The 13,721-nt window shown below is 47.3% G+C and overlaps 1 protein-coding gene across 1 annotated transcript; it reads left to right on the top strand.

The window, feature by feature from the left end:
• The first annotated feature begins 8,905 nt into the window (after positions 1-8,905).
• On the top strand, positions 8,906-10,188 carry LOC124672855 (GDSL esterase/lipase At1g28600-like). The gene is made up of 2 exons (XM_047209018.1): positions 8,906-9,191; positions 9,293-10,188. The coding sequence occupies exons 1-2, from the start codon at positions 8,906-8,908 to the stop codon at positions 10,186-10,188; spliced, it is 1,182 nt and encodes a 393-aa protein (XP_047064974.1).
• The last annotated feature ends 3,533 nt before the right edge of the window (positions 10,189-13,721 follow it).

Raw genomic sequence — 13,721 nt, 5'->3', positions numbered from 1 at the left:
GTGCAGCACACGCTATTGTCTTATGCCTGTATGCATCAGAGGTATGGCGGACGGTTAAACTGGTGTATCCAATCCATTTGCTCAGGAAGCATTTCTCAACTCCTAAGGCATGGGTTTTGGATTTTCTGGCGCGATCTGATGATCGAGAGCTAGTCACGTTGGCGGTTACGGTGTGGCATTTGCGGGAGGCGCGAAATGGCGTCTGAAATGGCGAGAAGAGGAAGCACCCGACCAACCTAGCGGACCAAATTAAAGCCTATACTGAGATGATTCTGCTGCATCTTTTCAAACCACTGACCAGCCATAGCCGTGAGACCTCTTCCACAACATCTCGATGGTCTCCGGCACCGGTTGGCTCGGTTGTCATATATGTTGATGCAACTTTGTTCTCTTCTTCATCTAGGATGGGGGTCGGCATTGTGATCAGGAACCACATGGGCGATTTTCTAGCTACGTGCAGCCGGTTAGTTGATCAGGTCGCAGTGCTTGAGATAGCTGAAGCACTCGCCATTCGAAGTGCAGTCTCCCTCGCAAAAGATGAAGTCTGGAGCAATGTCATCATGGTATCGGATTGTCTATCAGTCATCCAGCGGATCCGCTCACTGATCCGGGATCGTTCGATGGTTGGGGTTGTGGTTGAGGACATCAAAAGCCTTGCCCCAACTTTGTTGGCGGTGAATTTCCGTCATACTAGTCTCTGTAATAGTTCAACACATACTTTGGCTCGCCGAGCTGAGAATTTTGGTAGTATTTTCTTTCGTGATGTTGCACCAGATTGTATCCGGGACAAACTTTGTACTAACGTTATTTGATCAATAAAATGCTGAATTCTCAACAACAAAAAAACAACAACGAGAGAGTAGCACATATACTTGAGAACGTTTGATCACTCAAATAACTAGCATGGAAGGGCGCGGCGGCACGCCGCGCTGATTGTGTACTCTTACTTGAATTGATAAATATTTTCTTGTTTAAACCATTCACAAAGGAGCACCTTATAAATATTCATTACCAATCATCTTAAAATGCACTATGATGGCTTGCATGCTCTTAGAACTATTATGAGCAGCTTACATCTGTTACAAACTTGGTTATTATGATGGCTTGCACGCTCTTAGCAATATCATTGGAAGCAGCTTCAATTGACGCATCATGAAATGAGTATGGCGGGAAGATTGCTTAAGCGCCAGCGAGGATTCATTTCCCCTTGAACAATTCTCTCTCCAAATGTGGCCTCCTCCATCTGCAGAATAGAACATGCTACTTTAAACAGGACATTATGCATTGGAATTGTTAACTTCTTATTTGTAGCAGTTAGAGCTCTCTACTCGCCCTGCTTTAAATAGAGCCTCTAATGCAATACAGTCAAAGCATTGGTGTATTAGTTATTAAACGAACTCGTTTATCTTTTGAGAATTGAAAAGGCAAGGAAATAGGTGGCAAGCACTGTCTTTCTCATGGTCAGCCAAATCAATATACCCATTTTATCCCCCGCCTAAGCAATGCTAATCATTTAGAAACATCAGTGTTGGGCACTTATCTTCAGGTCATGTCACAGGTATAGTCATCAAAAGAAACAAAGTTTTTTGACGATAAACAGCAGGGGATCTGCTTATGCATTATAGAGGAGGGAACACAATTTTATTACAGAGAGCTGGATTGTGTCTTAAGTACGGAAAAATGTATAATCGATGGACTTAATTATGTAAAGAAAATAAAGATTGATGTAACGGTAAGCTAAAAAAGAGGTCAGCGTGTGGTGCGTGTTTTACTGGTGAAGGATTTCCTATCGCAGAAAGCAGTTCTTCAGAACAATACATAAACCTCAAGAATGGATTTTGTCACACAATGCAGTATTGATTGTGGCCAACAAAACGATGTTGGGCCAAGCTAATATTTAGTACAACATAAATGTAAAGAAATACATGAGAAATATCACTTGATTCCAATGGTGATCTTTTGGAAGATGCAAATGAGTTGATTTGATCATGACAGCAGGCTTTTGGGACCAAATGTTGCCTTCATCCTTCTACCTGGTTGCATATAATAGTTGGAGACCAATTTTCCGAAAATAACAAAAGGAATGGTGCATTCGCCTCCTTTGAATACGAATATGCAAAACGTGTGAAGGGTAACATATCACTATGTATGGGTAATCAACTAAACAATGTTCTTTGCTCAATATGTATGCATCCCTTGTTCTCCTTACCAATTGTATTGTTAGATTTATAATTTTGGAGGAACATCAAGCAGTATTTTGAATGAAGTGGTAGATATGCTCATATACACGTGCACACGTGCACATGCAGTAGTAAACCTACATAATGGTAATCAAATTTGCCACTGAAAGTGTGCAAGTAATGGGTAAGGTCAAACCATCGTTCACCTCCAACTGATGCACAATATTTCTACATGGCAACACTCTGTCATTTGTAGGAAACCATCAGATGCAGTTGGGTCTTTCTCTCCTAGATGTTACTTGGGTAGATGCAGTGGGGTCTTTCTCTCCTAGATGTTACTTGGGTATGTCTCTCTGTACCCCTCCCGCACGATTGCTAGTCCGTCGCTTCATGATGAGGCGTACACAAAGAAATGGACATCGACAATGTGATGGTAGTATGGATATTTATTTGGAATGATTCATATCTATCTCAAAAAAAAACATGTACGCAATAATAGGCTATGTGTGTATTAACAAACGAATTAACCAGATCTCAACTCTCAACATAACTGATTGGCGTAAATTTGAAGTATACAACTTAGTAGCTACCTTTGTGGTTACAGTTGGGGGTTCAAAGATTTCTATGTATCAAAATTGGTACACAAGTGATAACCTTATATTAAAAATAACCTCAACCGCCTATGGCACACATTGCACCAACTGTTGAAGTTCATCATAGTACTAAGAAAGATTAGAATGAATCACAATAACAGATAGTGGGAATCTAATAAGCATTGGAAATTTTCCATGAAATAATGTTTTTTGTTAAGTACAAAAACTACCTACATGGAATTTACAGAGAACCATCTTTCTCTGGTGATCATCCAGCAAGTGTAGGGTCTGTGATCATTCTAGCTCAACTCCACCTCTTTGCCTTTTCACCGATTTCCATTCCTGCTTACTCTGTGGGAGGGCCTACACTTTTTTTCTTTCGTCCTTGCAATTTCTCCACCTGCATTCAGGCCTAGAAAAAGAATATTTGGGGTTGGGAAAATAAATAAAATGTTTTATACTTTATGGTATGATTACAGTATGGTAGCATGTGTAAATGTAGCTACAGGTTGGAACAAAATCAGCTCAAAAGGTGTGACTTTGGTCTGCACCCTGAGGTCTTAGCAGACAGAGTTGACATGTACTACATAAATTCAGGAAAGCCGCAAAGATGTATTAGAGCAAATAACTAAATAATATCCATCCATGTCAATCCCTTTTCCATATAATGGAATTTTCCTGTAACAACCACTTTTTAATATTTACACCTATTTTAGTTTTTTTATTCAATAACACCTAGAATATAAGGGACCATAATCGACACTGCCTTTCTAAAACTAAAACATATATGTCGAATACAGGGACACCTTAAACCAATAGCACAAGTAACCAACGACACATTTGTTATCTGTAAATAGCCGGTAGTTTTTTTTAGTACTGAACTGCTCGTCTAAAGTACTTGGAAGCATACACCGGTCTCAGTAATGTCTTGTAGGTAGGTGCCTTTATATTTGACTGGTGTACTTTTCTGGAAGATGCTTAGATGAGTTAAAGAATAGTTAGGACAACATATCTTGAAAGGAATATAATAAAAATTAGTTTCCAACTGATAATCCCTAGTATATACCTAAGACCCCAGAAATTTATTAATAGAACGATGCTCCCTTTGACATATGTTTCAAAAAACGCCACTTAAAAAAGGAAGAAAGTGAAGTCATTCTTTCAAAATAAGGAGTGTGCAATATTAAGGGATATATATATAAGAACGCTATACAAAAGAAGATGATCTCTTTTTCAGAATATAATTGAACCAGTTCAGAGATATAAGCAAGCAACGTATATAAGGTTCCTGGGCACCACGGTATTAAGGAAATATATAGAAGTAAAAAATATGTGTATTGATGCTAGACTTCATGAATGGCAGCCATTGGGTTGGACTAAACGACCAGATAGAAAAGCAAATTAACACATGCAGGCATTTGACAGAAGCTACAAACGTTGACCAACGGGGGAATGATCCCTCCCTTGGCTATACGTTGTTAGGTAGGATGAGACTCTCCCCGCAGATGGACGCGGATGGATGATAACCCGATTTATTCGCCCCTCCTGCGAAATTACCGCGGATGGGGATTCGAACCCGGGTGGGCTGGCTGCGCACTCGCTTGCCTTGCCACTGAGCTAGAACTCCAGTTCTCATTTGACAGAAGCTACAAAATGTAGATGCATGAGTGATAAAGGAAACATGTGCTCTTTTACTGTATGCAAGATATTTATTGTTTCCCAGAGATATTTGGGTACTTTCAAGTTCAAATTGAAGGTGAACCTGATACTGTAATCTTCCTCAACAGTTGGAATAAATTCACCCGTAAGTACCTTGTTTATCATGTTCTGCCAGCAAATTCCAAAGCTATTTCTGGTTAGATGGATCAAACTTAATACATTATGGCAAACCAGGCCACTCATGAACAACCTGCAGTACAACTTTAATTCATCAGATGGTTGCAGCTACATATAATACGATAATCGAACAGATGAACAGTCGGACGAAAGGAAAAACAAAGGGAAAAAGGGGAGGCATTACTATCAGCAGGTTTGATCGGTCGTTTACCAAACCAAATTGTGCACCTCGAATCGTCATCACCAGCAATTGATAATCATAGAACGGAGGGCGACCAAGCAAAAAGAGCAAACAAACCAACAGCAGATGCAGGGGCAACATCGGACTATCGGAGTCAGACGTCCCATGTGCGGCTGCGCTCCCAACCGCCGAGCGACTGTCCGGCGAGCACGCAAACGTGGCCTTCCTGCGACAACCCGAGTTTCAGTTCTGGCCTGGCCGCGGCGTGGCTAGCGAACATAGGCGCAAATCCGATGTGACTGTGCCCCTGCAGGGCGGGCCGGCATGTGGATCCCGGCGGGCACTGCCATCAGCTGCACGATCTGCCGATAACCCCGCCGTAAGCGTCGGGCTCAAACGCGTTCATGATTCCGGCGTGCGAGAAGCCTGCCGACCACGGCGGTGCCCCCCACACCTGGTGGTGGTTGTGAGGCCGCTCCGCCAGCCGCGTAAGTGGGCGACGGGAGCGAGGGCGCTACGGATGAGAGCGGGCACGCCGGGATGGTGCCCGTTCCCGTGGCGGCGACGATGGCTGGCTGCAGCAGCTGCAGCAGCCATGGGACGCCACCAAGCTCGCGAGCTCGCTAGAAGATTCGGGATACGCGAGCGCCGGCATCCGGATCCGCCGCCCCCGCCGTCCGTCTTGGTGTTGCGGTCGTTGCTGGAGCTACGCCTGGGTCGGCATGCTCCGGTCCTCCGCCACCTGCAGCTCCTTCTCACCGGCTCCATCCTCCTCCTGCGGCGGCTGATGCATCCGGATTTGCAGCAGCGCTGCTGCGCTCGCGGGCTTCACCGGGAACAAATCGACGTTCGTTGACTCGCTGCAAAGATCTGGTCCTTGTTAGCCAGAGAAGAAATACAAACAAGAAGCAGAGCAATCTAGGAGAGACTGAATGAAAAACCAGCATCGAAGGAAACTGTACATACTTAGCATCATGCTACCACGGAGGATCTCCCTCATGACTTGACCATCGAGCACATCCACCACACAGGAGGACGACGACGCATCGTCTGCGCGCTCCGCGCAGTGACCTTGCTGGATGGACCCCGCCCTGGAGGAACTCACTTGGCAGTGCGGACGCGCGACGAACCATGCCGCCGCCTCCAGCGACGACCACGCCTGATTTCCGCGGTCAGCGCTAGCCACCTCCGTTTCCCTCCGAGTTCTCCCGGTCGTGCTCCAATCTCGCCGCCGACCCCGTGGTCGCGTCCGCCGCCTCGCTCTCCCATGGCCCAAGAGACATTAGTGGGCGGAGGGGTAGGCAAGGAGGGCCCACGCAGGACGTGTGTTGCGCTGCTGTACCGTTCTTTGCACCGCTTTGACCTACTGCCGGATGTATCTACAATCAAATCAGACCGAAGCGGTGGAGTTGGGATTTTTATGACTACGTCCACACAGAAGTGAACACCACGTAAAACCCACACTGGGTCAAACTAAACAGAAACTGCAAGACGTCCCCAGAAATACACACGAAACATCTATGTAGCACAATAAAACACGTGTCAGCATGGTAAATAGGCAAAAAAATAACCCAAAAATGTGAGAAAAAAGAAAGTTGTTCAGGTTTAGTATAGTGATAATAGGCAAGGCGCGCGTGATCCACACTACCAGAAGTATCCATTGAAAACGACAAAGATGACTCGGCGGTGTATGTTCTGCCGTGCTGGTGTTCCCCTGTCGATCTCAATTGTCTTTTTTTCGTGAGCACATGGTTACTAGGAAACAAGAACATGTCCCATCAGCTGCCAAACCATTTCTGTTGCACGAATTGACGGGACATGAAGCATGCTGGATCGACGGATCCCGTGGAGATCATGCATCTTGATGCCAAAGTCTGGCATCATGAATTGACTGATTGATTTCCTCAATGAAATCTCGTTACGCCACTCGTGCCTCGTTGCCCACGAGTTCCACCCTGCAACTATAGTTAACTCAACTGGCAACATCGACCCAAGTCGCCGTGTCCGGCCGGTCCGATCGGTTCAAAAATGTTACTGTGCAGTAGAGGTCCAGCCCCTCACGATTCCTGTGTCGCCCTTTAAGCTAAGTATAGCACCGGCCGAGCTCGTAGGCGGCCGCTGGCTTCGCTTGCCACGTTAGTTTCATGGTAAATTTAGAATGAACGCAATGCCGAAGTTTTCAGGAATGTGAGTTATGTGCCAACATTGTTCAAATGAAAGTAAATTGGAGCCTAACCGGTGCTAAGCACTTGAGTTCGATCATGTCGCGAGTCCCATGTCATATTTGCTTCTTTTTTTTCATTTGGTCTTTCGACCATCTTGTTGAAACTCTCCTTAATTACCGAAATGAGGCAAAGCTTTGTTCCTCATTTCGAAAGAAATGTATTCCATGTCCTAAAAAAAAGCTATGCATGTCAAGCTCTATGATCTGCGTATATTAGGGCTACTTTGATCATTTGTGTAAGAATTATGAAGGATTTTGATCATATGAAAAATTCCTACATTCCTAGAAACATATCTCATATGTACTAATCCTATAAAAATCTTGTAGTGCAAATCCTCTAGAAAAAAATATTAGCTCATACCTCATAGTTTTGCCGCTATAATCAAACACACTTCATACCTTTCCATAGAATTCAATTGATCAAGACATCTCAATTGTATGTCTTAGATATGGGTGTGTCTATTCTTAAGTCGATTGAGAATTAACTTCATTTTTGGTCAAATGATGTCATCAATCTTAGTTACAACTCATGTTGCAACTGATGACTAGCACAAATCACGAAGCAAATCTAATAGCCTGGATAAAAAAATTCAGTTGTATCTCCAATTGCAACTGAAAAACCTAGTTGCAACTCCAGTTACAATTGAAAAACCCAGTTGCAACCCAACTTAGAGCATCTCCAGCAGACTGAACTCGCCGAAACTAAAAACGGCAAGTTCACTCTCCCGAATTTTACGGTTTCGTTGATTTTAGTCGAGGCGCGAACAGAAACCGAAAAGACGAACTGAAAAAAAGAAATCAAACGTCACGGGAAATTTTTGGCGATGAACATGCGAAATGCAACGAGTTCAATGCTCTAATCGAGCTACATTCAAACGTAATTTACATATAACAGCCAAAATAACTACTAATCCTCCGCCACGCGCCTAAGTTGACCAATATTTGGCCCTGAGATAGTCACCGGGGCCTGTACGCGCGGCGGAGGACGGCTACGCGCGGTGGAGGACGCCTACGCGATGATGAGGGCGGCGAGCTCGATCACTGTCACCTCCTCCGTGTAGTCTCTGTTGGTGAGGGGAAGCGCCAGCGTGTCGTCCTCGTCGTCGCTGCTGTCGAGGAGCGGCGGGTTGCACGAGCCGTCGGACGGGAGCTCGCCGTCCACATTACGCGTGGACCTGTGTGTCGACCTATGCGCCACCGCTTGCGCGCTCCCTCGGAGCGCATCCACTTCGCGTGCTCCGCCTCCGAGTGCAAAAATGGCGAACGAGGCGGCGAGCCTCGGCCGCCGATACGACCGCCTCCCCTACCGCATCTTGCTGTGCGAGCCATGGGGAACGGCGCAAAAGTCGCGCCGGAGGGGAGATCGCGAGGGAGCGGCCGGAATTCCTCTCCAGAGTGCGAGGGTTTTTCGCGGCGGAGGAGCGGATGCGGCGGAGGGGAGTAGGGTTTCAGAACCGAACTCCCCTCCACGACCTGGTTAAATAGTGGTCACACGCGGAGTTTCTCGGGCCCCCGAGAAACTTTTTCAGGCCGGGCCGCCGATTCAAGCTCTAGTGCCTGCGGCTTTCACCCCGAACCCGTAAATCCGCCGTAAAAATTTGGCTCAGGTGTCATTTACGGGCTCTGTTATAGTTACTCTTACAACTCATATACACGAATTACGATGCAATCAAACGGTGTAGAGCTTGACAGGGCACAAAGTTATCTGAGAACTAGCAAATCCCCTTAGATATACCTATACTTTTTTCTATCCTATGAAATATGAATCAAAGGAGCCATATGCATAATTGCATATATAGACTCTAGCTCAATGCTCCGGCTCGCCGGGCAGAAGCTAGCGAGTGAGCTAGTCTCGAATTTCTTCAACCGCATTCACTTCCAGGCATCCACAATGGCGGAAGCGACTTTGACGACTCTGCGTATGCGGCTCGTGGTGGCAGCCACTCTCTTCGCTCTCCTTGCCACAACGGTCTCGGCGTACGCGGCGGCGCCACAAAACCGGAGCAGCAGCTGCTACCCTCGCATGTTCAGCTTCGGCGACTCGCTGATCGACACCGGCAACTTCATCCACTACTCCAAGGCGCCGGGCTCCGTGTCGCGCCCTCCCTACGGCAGGACCTTCTTCGGCCGCCCCACCGGCCGCTGGTCCGACGGCCGCCTCATCGTCGACTTCATCGGTACATATAATTCTTGCTTAATTACTTCACTTGCATGCATGCATGCAGGCGTACACATGGCGCAGATAAATGAACACGCACATGTATGTGCAATTGTGCAGTGAAGAGGCTGGGGTTCCCGTGCTGGCCTGCGTACCTGCAGGCCAAGTCACCGGCGAGGAAGGAGGACTTCCAGTACGGCGCCAACTTCGCGGTGGCGAGCGGCACGGCGCTGAACCAGCTGCTCTTCGAGAAGAAGCCCCTCGACATCAGCGGCATCACCCCTTACTCCCTCGGCATCCAGATCGGCTGGTTCAAGAAGGTGCTCGCCGCCATCGCCTCCACCGAGGAGGAGCGGGAGGAGGTCATGGCGAAATCTCTGTTCCTTCTGGGGGAGATCGGCGCCAACGACTACAACCACCCCTTCTTCCAGAACAAGACGCTCGGCTGGGTGAAGCCCCTCGTGCCCCGGGTCATAAGATCCATTGGCCTCTCCATCGAGGCTCTGATCGAGCTGGGAGCCAAGACCATCTACGTGCCGGGCGTCTTCCCGCTGGGCTGCGTCCCGCGCTACCTCTACTTCTTCCGCGGCGGCGAGCCCGGCGACTACGACTCCGCCGGCTGCCTCGGCTGGCTCAACGCTCTCACCGCCTACCACAACCGCATGCTCAAGGCCAAGATCGGCGACCTCCGCCGCGCACACCCCGGCGTCTCCATCACCTACGTCGACTACTACGACGAGGTGCTCAGCCTCATCACCGCGCCAGCGCAGAACGGGTTCGACGCCGGGAAGGTGCTCTACGCGTGCTGCGGCGGAGGCGGGCCGTACAACGCAAACCTCACCCTCAAGTGCCCGGATCCTGGCGCGGTGCGGTGCGCGGACCCGTCCAGGTACGTGTCCTGGGACGGCCTGCACATGACGGAGGCCGTGTACAGGATCATGGCACGCGGCATGCTCCAAGGCCCCTTCGCCAACCCGCCCATCATGTCCACATGCAACCACACAAATAGACAATGAACAAAACAGTGTATACGCATAAAACAAATTTAACAACCTTTTTAAAATGAAAATTACGACAACCAAGGTTCGTGAGAATTTAAATATCATTATCTTACGTCAGGATAGACAAGCTTTATCTTTTTTTAAACTACCACTTCATTCGCTTGAAGAAGAAGTATATGTGTGCTACCACTTCATTCGCTTGTCTTTTCCGTGTAAGTACCGTCGGAATTAAGGTAAATTGTTGCGACCATCGATCCCATGCAGCCTGCATGTTGGACACTGTTTTTGTTTTCTTCCAAATACAATACAAAGGCAGATGGTTATAAATACGGACATATAATTATCCCTATGAATGCATGCACGCACACCGTACCTCTATGAGTATCTCCAAGAAAATAATTCAAACAAACTGAGCTAGTGGATTATAGGATTAATGGAATTACTACAGACGTCTCGCTGTCGATGAAAACGTCTCCTTCCACTGAAGAATATTCCACCTTTTATAAGACACCAAAGTGTCAAACCTATGATTTAAACTCTAGTGGGCTCGGGATCCCACTGTTTTTCTAACCACCCAACCACAGATTGATTCTCATGTTGGATGCTGATTAAAATCATTCTTCTACCCGCAAAAAGAAAATGTTCAAGTGTACATGAGTTGATTCATATCTCAACCTTACATGAGTTGTATTTTTTCCGACAAAAAATAATAATTAACAAAACAAAATGGTTAATACAGAGGCCGGAGCCAACCCTAGCTAGAAATGTGTATGTGCGTATGTGCATGCGTGTCAATAATGGTCAAATTTTATTTTCTGTAATTTCATCTTATCAATAGGAAAAGGCCACCATTTACAGTGAAAAAACGATGGTCAAGTTGGATTTTTTCTCTTACATTTATGTATATATCATTTATTTATAAATCAGCTACAAAAAACTGTATAGGTTCACTTCCTCCCTACTCTTATCTTCTCCAACGAGATGGTTGGAATGGCGAGCCCGTGTGCTTCCTGCCGTCGCTTTGCCGGAAGACGAAGAGGAGAGGATGGGGACGAGGAGAGGAGAGGAGTGGGCGTCGCCGCTGCGCGCCCCTGCCGCACCTTCGGCTCCGTCCAGGGATATGCGACGTTCCAGTGACCTCCTCTGCTTGGGAGTGCCATCTCCAGCCTCACGTGGGGTTGGACCAGAGGACACAAGAGGCACGCAGAAGATGGCCGGCCTGCAACCTCCACGATGTCGCCTCCAAATCCCGCCATCCACGAGCCGCGCGGCCACCGGTAGGATGCATCACGGCTCGATCTGGTTTTCACCACGGGGGAGAGGAGACGAGAATTCGCGGGGCTCTAGGACGGGGGATTGGCTGCTTTTCTCGATCTAGGGTTTCACCGCGAACGCGAAAAAAGGTGACGCGAAACAGGCATCGTCGCCGTCTCCAGCAGTCGGCCCCCGCATGTAGCTGGCCCCATGCGTCATTGACTTAGTCGGAAGCTGAACAAGTGAGAAAAATATTCACCAATCAAACGGCTATGGTAAAAAGTGGGGTAGGAGATTTACTGATGCATCTTGATTGGACGAACCAGATTCGTTTTGCCCCCTTCAGAGGTCTCCAAGGGCGGATAGCGCAGCTCCCTACTCTTATCTTCTCCAACGGGATGGTCGGAATGGCGAGCCTCCCATAGGGAGAAGGGGAAGGATAGGGCGAAGTGGATGGCCATCCTCGGCCAGGCTGTTGCATTTTTTTTATAAAGAATGGTTTATTATTTCAAAAATTAATATTGCACCTGATCTTTTCATCACTAGGATGCACATAGCTGCACACGACAAGTATCACAAAAAGATAGGAAAACATAAGAGGCACATAACAACTTATCCAACATAATACTACGTGGGTTCCTAAGCCGATAACGGGCATCTAGGTTGGATAAAAATATTCTTCACCCTGTAGACACCTCCATAAATAGGTCTCGATCCTCCATACAGCGGCCACGAACGAAGCAAAGTCGTACACCGATCACTAACCTACATAAGAGAACATTTTTTATCGTTAAAAAATCTTGTTATTTTTACATAGAGATTTCTATTTTCGTGCCCTCAGTTCCTTAGTTGTACTCAGTTTTCCCCAGCTCCTTAGTTTTTCCTCAGTTTTACCCCCAAACGTTTGTCTGAAACCCGCAGAAGCAACTCAGACGGCAGGATTCCCGTTTAGTTGACCGTTCTGTCACGTGTGGGGCCGCGTCGTGTGGGGCCGCGTCGTGTGGGCCCGCGTCGCGTGGGGCTGGTAGAAAGGGACCGCGTGGGACAGGACGAGAAGCGTTTGGTTGCACGTGAGCAGAGCTGGGTTCTGTCTCTCTCGGCCCAAAATTGGCATTATTAAGTGCACCTTTTTCCCTCTTTCTCTCTGTCCTTTTCACCAAATTAGTATAAAATCTAGAGAAGCTTGCATTTCTGACTTTCTTCAATTATTTGTGCCTTTTGGCCCTCGTTGTTTGCCCAATATGGCAGCAAATCTAGTACTCCCTCTCGGTCCATATGTATGTAGTTAAATCTAGAAGCAAATCTCCAGGATAATGTACGATAAATTCACGATCATAGTAAATCAAGAAAACTAAGTACGGCCAACAAAATATAGTAGACTAGGGATAGATAATCCCTAGATAATATGGATAGATAATAGGCTGCATACACAAGCAGCCAACATAGTAACGAGTTCTTCACAAGCACCATCATACTAACATAACAACAAGGGATCCCTAGCTAACAACAAAGGGATCCCAACAACAAACTAGGAGGCAGAAGCAGCAGCAGCACACGTCCAGGGACTCCGCCTACCCCATCTGGCTCTGCCTCCACTTGTTGCTCTTGCTCCCCTTGGGAGCCTTGGGCTTGAGCGGAGGCATGCGGCCGGCGGAGATCTCCACCCGCTGCAAGCTGCGGAGGTGCATGCCGAGCGCCCTGTGCTTGGCGCGGAAGGAGTGGACGTTCACCGTCGTGCCGACGTTGGGGAAGGTGTTGCTGATGTTCTCAGCATGCGTGACGAGGCAGTTGAAGTCCGTGGCGCCGAGTCTCCTCGGTGCGAAGGGGCACCTGTACACCTCCTTGGCGAAGTAGGAGATGTATCGGCCGACCTGCAGCCTCCGCGAGACCCGGCGAGTCTTGACGTCCTCCTCCTCTTCGTCGTCGCCGACGTCGCTCGCCGCACATCTCGATCCATATCAAACGAAACTAGTGAATGAGTTGCAACGATGACTAACGTACATGATAACAAAGTTAAGAAAACAGAGTCAGCCTCGGCTAGAGTGGACATGATTATATATCTACAGGGAAGGTGTTAGCGAACTAAAGCTCATGCACAACATATTTGTACACAGCAATGGTTCGCTGAACCCTCCCTGTAAAAAATTGTGCCCAACCATTCATCATAGGCAAAGAAACAGATTCTAGATCTGAACTAGATCTAAACTTGAACACATTCGAGATTATTTGCAAAATTAAACGGTTGATATCTTTTGATTAGTGCATAAAATAACTGATTGAGATCTCATGATTAC

The sequence above is a fragment of the Lolium rigidum genome, chromosome 7, assembly GCF_022539505.1.
Source record: "Lolium rigidum isolate FL_2022 chromosome 7, APGP_CSIRO_Lrig_0.1, whole genome shotgun sequence".
NCBI classification, from domain to species: domain Eukaryota; kingdom Viridiplantae; phylum Streptophyta; class Magnoliopsida; order Poales; family Poaceae; genus Lolium; species Lolium rigidum.
This window is presented reverse-complemented; position numbering and strand designations above follow the sequence as displayed.